Source organism: Mastacembelus armatus, chromosome 13, assembly GCF_900324485.2.
Source record: "Mastacembelus armatus chromosome 13, fMasArm1.2, whole genome shotgun sequence".
NCBI lineage: Eukaryota > Metazoa > Chordata > Actinopteri > Synbranchiformes > Mastacembelidae > Mastacembelus > Mastacembelus armatus.
The window spans coordinates 27,281,369-27,292,134 of record NC_046645.1 but is presented as its reverse complement, the minus strand read 5'-3'; the positions used below and the strand labels follow the sequence as shown (position 1 = coordinate 27,292,134).

The 10,766-nt window shown below is 44.3% G+C and overlaps 1 protein-coding gene across 1 annotated transcript; it reads right to left on the bottom strand.

Annotated features, from left to right (window-relative positions):
• Positions 1-570: 570 nt before the first annotated feature.
• Positions 571-1,679, bottom strand: LOC113123556 (actin-related protein 2/3 complex subunit 2-like). Its single transcript, XM_033325533.1, has one exon. The coding sequence runs from the start codon at positions 1,647-1,649 to the stop codon at positions 753-755; it is 897 nt and encodes a 298-aa protein (XP_033181424.1). The 5' UTR covers positions 1,650-1,679; the 3' UTR covers positions 571-752.
• Positions 1,680-10,766: the final 9,087 nt, after the last annotated feature.

Below are 10,766 nucleotides of genomic sequence, written 5' to 3'. Positions count from 1 at the left end.
GGCTAGCTGGCTTTTGTTCGAAGGTGCGGAGCCGCGCTTCCAAGTCAGTGATCCTCGCCTCCAAGGCTAGCAGAACCTTACACTTATTACAGGTATCATTATCGCTAAAGGAGGCAGAGGAATAACTAAACATGTGGCACACCGAGCAAGAAAGAGAGAGAGGGAGAGGCCATGTTAGCTAAGCTAACTAGCTAGCTAAGCTAACCGGTAGGCTAACGAGCGCTAAGTCAGGAAATAGCAATAAATACCGGTCAAAATAGAAAGGTACTTGACTAGTACCGGAATGTAGCAGTTAATGAATTATTTAGAGTTTAGTTGGTTTTTTAGGTGTGTTAAACTATAGCTAGTCTGTTGCTAGTCTGTAGACGAACTATGCAACACACACAACACGATACGCTTGCAAGACAAAAGTGATTCGCTTACCCGGAGAGCAACACCAACAGGGGGCGATCATGAAACTTCAGAATCAAACAGCACTCAAATGTCATTTTTTCATATATATATATTTATATAGGACTAATAATTCTCTTCAATTATGCAAAGCAAGGAATGCCCTTTTTTCCTTTTATCTTGAGCCTGGGATTCCTCTAAGTAGAGCCAACAATATGATTCATTTAAAAAAACAAACACTGGACATGTTGCTGGGAGCAGGGCGGGGGCATTTAGAGGAGTCCTGGACTCCTGTCCAATGTGGCACTGAGTCTCAGTCTGGTTTTTCCACATGGTTTGGATTTCTCTGGTCGGGGTGGGCCTCAGCGCGAGAATGTTTTTCCAGAGATGGTCTTCATCTCCTTCTTCTCAGCATCTGGCCGAGCGCGGTTCAGCACCTTGAGGAAGTCTGACGTCTTGGCCCTCATACGTGTGTGAATGTAGGCCTTGGAGCACTTTATGTGGTAGTGCAGATAGTCCCTGAAGGTGTGGATGAGGTTGATGGTGTTGTCTCTGGCATTGGCATTGGTGTGACGTGGGAAGAGGACAAAGGTGATGTAACCAATGTTGTCCCCAACAGCAGCGTCTGTGTCCTTCAGCTCCAGGGGAGCCTCCCTGTGGCTGAACAGCACCTGGGGGGCTGTGTGGCTGGCTCGTCGGCCCTCTTTGAACTCCTGCATGAAGTATTTGCCAATGATGACATCATCGTCATCTTTGAACACTGTACTGAACACCACGGTCACTCTGTCTTTCTTAGCCTCCAAATACATTAACTCGTCATCCCTGTAGTGAACGACGGCCCTCTTCTCGCCCTCTTTGCCCTCCTGGAACTTGAAGTACTTTTCAAACACTGAGGCAAAGCAGTTTCTCTTGAGTATCCCCGCCTTGTATACAACCTCATCTTTGTTGGCTGGTAGCGCGTCCAGGTCGTAGAGGAGGGACACGTTGTAGCCAGACTCTGGCGAGACCAGGAAATTTCCATAGACCCTCTTAAGCAACGCGTCAGCTCCATGCTCCTGCAGCTCCTTATAGAACTTCAAGGAGATGCTGACCATCACTTTAGTCTTGTCCCCATTGGGATTTGAGATGTGGTACAAGACACCATCAAAATCTGCAAACGTCACATCAACAGCTTCTGGTTTGGTTCTGTTGGATGCGCCGTCGAACTTCAACGCCAGCGTCTCCTCTGTAATACGGTTGTTGATTTCTAACAGGATCATCGCAGCGGGCGCCGGTGTCGAGGAAAAGGGGGAATTTGGTGGAATTCTGTTGTGTTATGCTAGTATGGCTTATGTAGCTTGGAGCGCTTGGGCCCAGCTGCTTTAAAACAGCACACAGAATCAGTGTTGCTCAGTCTTTTCTCCTTTGTATGTTGTTTCTGCCCCTCCTTGAACTGCCACTTTATCGTGGTGGAGGGGTTTGAGTGCCTGTATGATCCTAGGAGCTATGTTGTCCGGGGCTATATGCCCCGGGCAGAGTCTCCCAAGGCAAACAGGTCCTAGGTGACAGACCAGATTAAGAGTGGTTCATTGACTCCATATGAAGCGAACATCGAGGACCGTGACGTCGCCTGGCATGGCGAAGCCGGGGCCCCACCCTGGAGCCAAGCCTGGGGTCGGGGCCCATTGGCGAGCGCCTGGTGGCTGGGTCTCCCCCCATGGGGCCCAGCTGGGCAAAGTCTGAAAGAGCAACGTGGGGCCGCCCTTCTGTGGACCCACCACCCGCAGGAGGATCCATAAGGGGCCGGTGCTTAGTGGATCGGGCGGTGGTTGAGGTTGACCTCTGCAACCCGATCCCTGGATGCTGACAGGGGCCGAACAACAGTGCAGAGTACCCGGCCTTTTTGGAGTCTCTTGAGGGGGTGCTGAAAGGTGCTCCTACTGGGGACTCCATAATTCTGTTGGGGACTTCAATGCTCATGTGGGCAGCGACAGTGAAACCTGGAGGGGCGTGATTGGGAGGAACGGCCTCCCCGATATGAACCCGAGTGGTGTTCTGTTGTTGGACTTCTGTGCTAGTCACAGTTTGTCCATAACGAACACCATGTTCAAGCATAAGGGTGTCCATCAGTGCACATGGCATCAGGACACCCTAGGCCGGAGGTCAATAATCAACTTTGTAGTCGTGTCGCCTGACCTTCGGCCGTATATGCCTTGGACACTCGGGTGAAGAGAGGGGCAGAGCTGTCAACTGATCACCACCTGGTGGTGAGTTGGATCCACTGGCGGAGGAGGAAGCGGGACAGACTTGGCAGGCCCAAATGTACTGTTGGGAATGTTTGGCCGAACCCGCTGTCAGAGGGGTCTTTAACTCCCACCTCCGAGAGAGCTTCAACCAGATCCCGGGAGAGGCTGGGGACATTGAGTCCGAATGGACCATGTTTTCATTTTCCACCTCCATTGTCGAGGCGGCGGCTAGGAGCTGTGGCCGTAAGGTCTCGGGTGCCTGTCGTGGCAGCAATCCCCGAACCCGGTGGTGGACACCGGAGGTAAGGGATGCCGTCAAGCTGAAGAAGGAGTCCTACCGAGCTTGGTTGGCTTGTGGGACTCCCGAAGCAGCTGACAGGTACCGCCGGACCCAGCGTGCTGCAGCCCAGGTGGTGACGGCGGCCACAAACTCGGGTATGGGAGGAGAAGGACTACCTGTTGGCCCAGAAGAGATTCTGGCAAACCGTCCGGCGCCTCAGGAGGGGGAAACAGAGAACTGTTTACAGTGGAAGTGGGGAGCTACTGACCTCGACTGGGGATATTGTCGGAGGGTGGAAGGAATACTTCGAGCATCTCCCCAATCCAATCAACACGTCTTCCATAAGGGAAGCAGGGGCCGGGGATTCGGAGCGTGCGCTGGGGCGGTTTGCAACCGAGTGTGAAGCGGCTGGAATGATAATCAGCACCTCTAAGTCCGAGGCCGTGGTACTCAATTGGAAAAAGGTGGCTTGCCATCTCCAGGCCAGGGGAGAGATCCTGCCTCAGGTGGAGGAGTTTAAGTATCTCAGGGTCTTGTTCACGAGTGAGGGACGGACGGAATGTGAGATTGACAGACAGATCGGGGCATCGGCAGCAGTAATGTGGTCGTTGTACCGTTCACCGTTGTGGTGAAGAAGGAGCTAAGCCGGAAGGCGAAGCTCTCGATTTACTGGTCAATCTACGTTCCTACTCTCACCTATGGTCATGAGCTTTGGGTCATGACCGAAAGGACAAGATTGCGGATACTACGGCTGAAATGAGCTTCCTCCGCAGGGTGGCCAGGCGCTCCCTTAGAGATAGGGTGAGGAGCTCGGTCACCTGGGAGGGGCTCGGAGTAGAGCCGCTGCTCCTCCACATCGAGAGGAGTCAGTTGAGGTGGTTCGGGCATCTGTTTCTGAAGCCTCCTGGGCGCCTCCCTGGGGAGGTGTTCCGGGCATGTCCCACCGGGAGGAGGCCCCCGGGCAAGACCCAGGACACGCTGGAGGGACTATGTCTCCCGGTTGGCCTGGGAACGCCTTGATGTCTCCCCGGATGAGCTGGAGGAAGTGTCCAGGGAGAAGGACGTCTGGGTATCCCTGATTAGGCTACTGCCCCCGCGACCCGGTCCCAGATAAGCGGAAGAAGATGGATGGATGGATGGATGGATGTTGTTTCTGTCACAAACCGGCTGAATGCTTTGATCAGTCGACAGTGACAAACAATTGATTTGTGTTTATACACTTATTACGATTGAATTTAAAAGACTATTGGATTTGGAAAATATATAACATTGCCTTTTCCATGTCATGATATGATTTGATTTAACCAAAATATTTTTATACTGATAATGATCAGGGTTTCTCATAAGGACAGCTCATCTTCAACACAAGCTGACAGAAGTCAGGACACTTGTCCTTGTAATTTCAGTCTGACAGCCTCAAATTAAAGGAGCATAAAATAATAATATATATAAATAGTCATGACAGCAGCGTAATTATAGTTAGTGTATAATAGTGTATTTTTAATAGTTATAAAGAGTTTCAGTCGGTGCTTGTCTTGGTCATTATAAATTAATACACACAAGGAAATCACAGAAGGACAGTTGGGTTGAGATTCTTTAGTTTCTCAGTTTTCCATTTTGTACATAACAGGGCCTGTTTTCCCTTTTCTTTGGGTATCTTTCATTATATTTATGAAGCCCATTAATACACCTCTTACTGTTTCCCTGTTTCAGAGCAAGATAATTCACCACTGAAAGAACAGGTTTTATTCCACACTAGTCTGTCTTCATAAAATCCTCACAGGCCTCACAGATTTTTTTTCAGATGTTTATTCTGATACACAGGACTGGATGAAGATAAGGAAGAGAACCACACAGATATGTTTATTATTAATCCTCCCTTTCAAAGATTCATGTTTGAAACCTGCTGGTAAGAGGAGACACTGGATGACTTGTATGTGAAACATTTACCACAAAGTGGAGATGTTTAATAATAAAAGTCAAACACATAAAATTGTTGAGTAACATATCCTTAAATGCAGTGTCATTATAAATGAAATCCAAAACTACAAAAACAATATATGGTATAAATGAATGTGTTTGAAATGAAAATAAAGACCTTTCTATGTGAAGCTCTTCAAGAGTTCTGACGCAGCAAAATGCATCACAGCTGGAGTGTTTTAAGTAACTGCTGATGTACATTAGCGAGTTGTTCCAGTGCTGTCAGATTGAATTCTGGTTCCTCTGTGCTTCCCTGAACCCTGCTGTGGTTTAAACCCAGATCTCCCTAATGCAGAGGGGATGTTATAAACAATCTGTGATGAGTAAAAAAGCTGCTGCAAGGCCTCCTCTTCACTAAAGCCTTGGTTGTACACTAAGGTGTGTCACATCTTACTGTGCTAACAAAAGTAAGCCCAGGTGAGGACCATCAAAAGGTTGTAGGTATTTCTTCACATCATGCACTTTGTCTCCACAACCCTGCACTGGGTTTGACAGACTACAGAGAAATAATCAAAACTGTCCATCTTCTGTTTTCCAATAAAGAACATTGTTCTGTTGATTTTGGTCAGTGACTTTTCACAGTCTTGATAACATCGTGCTTTTTCAAGTTATGTTTTATTGGTCTGTATGTCGGCACTGCACCTTCATAAATCCCTTTGAGCCTGAGGCTGATTTTTAGAACTCTACTGAAAAAGCCCTTCAGAAACGCCCGGAGTGATTTGAATGGCGCATAACACGAGTCTAACAGGATTTACTGTGGATTTAGTGGTAAAAAACACTGTTCATGGTAAAACCACAAAAAAAAAAAAGAAAAAAAATGTACAGCTATTGTTAGGCAAAGCAATTTCTGCTGCTCTTGTGTTTGGGCTTCTGGCTCTCTGATGCTTTGTTGTACCATGTTGTTACACACATCTTCAGAGTATGTGCAGTCTGAACTTTCATTTGGGATGGACATTGTGTGATTTGAGGGGGGTCCCAGCGGTGTGAAATTTGATATTTAAGTAATTCATTTGAATTGTGTTTGGGGCATATAAAAAATATTAATATTCTTGCAGCCCAGATTCTGCTGTTTAATTTGATGTACAACATTATATCCTTTTGGGAATAGTGCATCCTTTGGTAGCGGTTCCTTTAAGTCCCCAAGTTTGGGGATGCTCAGGTTCAACTTATTTCATTATTCTCTCCTGTCAATTATATGCAAAACAAACATACTATATATATCTAATCAAATAAAAATAGGTCCACAGCTGTTCAGGCACAAATGTAAATTTGTAAATAATATACAGTGGAAAATGCAGGAGGTTGGTCATTACTGTATTACAAACTCTGAACCTAAAGAGTAGAAGAAAAGGGTGTGCGTCCACGTCTCTGAACAAAGCGGACCAACAAAGGCTTGTATGATTTTACATAAATGACGTTAGTATGCTATTTGTCTGCTGATCAGCTCTGATTTCATAAAATAGGTTGACATTCAACATCTTCACTTTTCCTGCTGAGATCATAGTGTTGGGTAATCCAAAGAGAGATATTTGACTTTGGGCTCTCAGAACAAGTTTAATGCAAATCCATCCATCCATCCATCATCTATACCCACTTATTCCTAACCAGGGTCACAGGGATCTGCTGGAGCCTATCCCAGCTCTCTTTGGGTGAAAGGCAGGGGTACACCAGTGCAAATACATTAAATAAAATACTAAATATTAATATTACTATTACTCATATTGTATACATTGTTGATATGAAACTGCTGCTTTACTATACAAGAAACATCCAAAATCAAAACATTTTTAGTTACAAGTCATGTTAATATTTAATTTCAGAGTGATGTGACTAGAACGACACAAAAGATCCTACACCTTTCATTTATGGATAATAACAAACCAGCAGAGCAGCTGCAGCCCTCTGTCAGCGTTGCTATTTAATGATTTGTATATTTCCAACATGTATGGTTTAACATTTGCATTTTCATCTTGTTTGTCACTTTTACATAGGGACTTGTCAGGTACATGAAATAGTGTTGCAGCAAGAATTTTGGATTGTCTAATCTGACACATTGATCATCTCAGTAAACAATAATTGCATTTGCTAATATTTTATTGCTATTTTATTCTAAGTTTTACTAAAGTTTATCCTCACATGGAAAACTTTAGATTTTTCCCAGCAGGCTGTAACAGTCTATGAACACCAAAGATGTCTGATTTTGCATGCAATACCAGTTTGGTTGGTGTGTGATGAGTACTACAGACTCACACCACCAGACCATACTTCATATTTCTTCTGAACTAATCAAGGTGCCTGGATGAGTAGAGACTGACGTAGGTGGAGGTGAGACCCATTAGACCCATCTGAGTGCTGTGAACTCTGCATACCCCACCGCCTCTTAATGGATTTATAACGAGCAGAAAATGGACAAACACTTTAGCTTGAGCAAGAGGAAAACACCAGGCTCCAGAAAATGATCACAGCCTTGGAAAATGTTCCTGATGTTGTTTATCATCTTCTAAGAAGGAAACAACTGGTCATGACAAGGCTGAAAGACGCATGGGGGGACAGTCAGAGAGGAGGAGGAGTGAAGGTTAAAAGCACCAACATCAACTCAAAGAGCTGCCTGATATTCAGATGCTAGAATAAATTATTGATGTGGAGCCTGTTACATAAGGTCAGAGCACATTTGATTACAAATCTCTGTCCTGACTCCTGTTTCGGATTCCCTGCCTGGGACCTTTATTCTGTATGGTTTTTCCCTGTCTTGTCTTCCCTGTCATTGGTCCCCTGCAGCTTTATGTTCATTTGTCAGAACAGACTGCACCTGTGTCTAATTAACCAGGTGCCTTTTTGTTATATACACCTCCAATGCTCCTTTGTTCTGTGTCGGAGCATTATTTGATGTTAGTTGGTGTGTATTTTGTGTTGTGCCTCACCCTGGTCAGTCCAGGGAAATAAAGCCTTTTTCATGTCCTGCATTTGGGTCCTACGCCTCTCCTTCTCCAGCACACTACCACAACGTAACAATCTGATTAGGGCTTTACAAAATATGCTTAAATAAAATCTGTCAACTCTATCACTACGTAAAGTTTTTGAGTTGAGGGGCATCGTGCTCTAGTGTGCAACAAAAATGAAAGAGCTACTCATGCACAGCAAGGACAAAAGAAAGAACCCTACTTCTGGTACACACAGTATCATAACAACTGTGTGTACCAGAATGTAATTATTTTAAACAGAAAATAGTGAAAAAGCAAGAGAATTACTGTCAGCAATGGAAACTTAGGAGTACTTCAGATAGTCCATTGGGAGCAAACTGTAGAGGAAGAGAGGAACAGTGAAGCTGGTGGGAGCCGAATCAGTCCTGAGCTGACACAATGTGCAGGAACTGGGGCTGGAGATTCAAGAAACCCAAAGAGCTATTGAGTGGCTGTTACAGGAGAGAAGAAATCCAGGAACTCAGAGGCACAGACGAATAAATTCAGTCAGAGCAGATCACATGAAGATTCAGGTAAGAGACAGGCACTAGTAAACTTGGCGTTGGGACACACAGTGAGTGAGGTAAGTTGTGCACCCAGAGTACAAGAATCCAGGAAACAGGGAAAAGGGGAACCAGGATACACAAGGATACAGGTAAGTAGCAGATGTAGGGACAAGGAACCAGGACACTCGGAGAGACAGGTGAGTAGCTGCCTGTGGAGATCTTGACTTTAGGACACACTGGAAAGCATGTGAGTGGAGAACACATGAACGGGAATCCCGAGACAGGAGCCAGGAGACTCCTGGTTTTGTTCCAGAAAAAAAGCAGAAAAACAGCACTGTTACAAGTTCATGCAATATATATTTTAAGGTGTTGCTGTTCAGGGACACAAAATATGGAGGAGAAATTGGATATTACTCCAAAGACACTTAGCAAGAGATTCGCTATCTTTACAGAGGGAACTGTGGCTGATATTTAATGATAGGAGAAATATAAATATGTTCAATCATATGGTTGTTGGTTTGTTGCTGGAATTGTTTGTTGTTGGTATCACAGATGCCAGTGTTTTCAAATGAACACTGCTGCAGCTGTACTCATTCACATCACCATCAAATATAATAATTTGATGGTAAGTGAATATACACCTACCGTAAAATTCTTTTCAATAACTCACCAATTAAAAGCTTGAATTCATCTTTATTTAGTCCTCAAATTGTGTCTAAAACCCTTCTTTGGTTCTACTTTTCTACAGTTTTCTAGTAGCACAGCCAGATAACCTGTGAATGAGTCCAAAAACACCTGCACTATCAACAATGGGGGAACAAGGCAAGAGATTGAAGACCTAAAATGTTTTCCCAAACTTTTAATAGTCAGATGTGTGTGCACAGAGCCCATGATCTTGTAAATGCAGCCTGACAGTGCAAGGGACGGCTTTAGTGAAGAGGAGGCCTCGCAGCAGCTTTTAGACTCATCACAGATTGTTTATAACATCCCCTCTGCATTAGGGAGATCTGGCTTTAAACCACAGCAGGGTTCAGGGAAGCACATAGAAACCAGAATTAAGTCTGACAGCACTGGAACAACTCGCTAATGTACATCAGCAGTTACTTAAAACACTCCAGCTGTGATGCATTTTGCTGCGTCAGAACTGTTGAAGGGCTTCACATAGAAAAGGTCTTTATTTTTATTTCAAACATTAATTTATACGATATATTGTTTTTGTAGTTTTGGATTTCATTTATAATGACACTGCATTTAAGGATATGTTACTCAACAATTTTATGTTTGACTTTTATTATAAACATCTCCCCTTTTTTTCTTAAGAGATATAAATAAAGTTTATCATAATGGCTCTTTACTTTCGGTCAGTGCAGGACACCTTAGGTTTCACAGCACAGCCAACTTGTGACCATCTCAGACTTCATCTCATCATCTAAATTTCCTAATGATCTTCAGTGTTTGTTGTGGTTTTGCTTGTTTGCTTGTAAAATCCCCTAGTTAAGCTGCACCAGTTCAGTAAGACACAGAACAAATGTTGAAGCTGACAGTGGCCTGTGACAATTAGTGTGAGCATCATGTCCAGAGTGCTTCTCCAGTTTCTACAGGATGAATGTAGTTCATTGAAATCTATGAATTACAGCTGCAGTTTCTATTAGTGAGGCAGCCGAATGTAGAACAGGCTAAATTCAGATGAGTGAGAAGTGATTCCAGAGACAGCCTGCAGTTAACACCAACAGGTGTGTGATGAGTTTCATTTCTATTACATCACATTGCATTGCACTGAAAACTTCACAACACTTCATCCTCTCCCCTCTTCTCCATATTTCTGCTATTCTGCTCAAACCTGAACTCTGTTGGAGCAGCACCAGCCCTGTCCACAGCCTGTGGAAAAAGTTGAATAAATCTTACGTGGGTTCACAGTCAATGAAAGGTCAATGATCTGACTTTGTGTTCGCTCACAACACTTTTTATTCTTTCATAAAAACTTTCTGTTCTTTCTGATCTCGAGCGGGCGTTCCCTGTGCTGCAGGGTTTGAACCTGGTGGTATAATAGGAGGCAAACCATGTGTTAGAGATAGCTTTAACACAAAACTCATCATGTCATTTGCACATTTGCTGCCTGTACTTAGTATTAAACTCAAACTAATGTGTCACAGCCTTTGTTGTCATAAGGATTCCATCTAATGATTGTGTGTCTGCTGTGGAAACCACAGGGATGCACTATATATTGTTCGCCATACTTAATCTTAATCGTATCAAGATCGGCACCGTCCCAGGTCGTCACCTGTTGCAGCAGCTCCGCTGAGTGTGCGGTTTTTTGGGGTGTTTTTTGTGTGCATGCTCATTGGTCTTTTTTTCTGACTTCTATCCTTTTTCACCATTCACTACCGTTTTGTGTACTTTAAAACTTTTCTTTCACTTTTACTCG

Excerpts from the sequence above, each read along its gene's own strand:
- LOC113123556 (XM_033325533.1), bottom strand. The coding sequence starts at position 1,649 with ATGATCCTGTTAGAAATCAACAACCGTATTACAGAGGAGACGCTGGCG.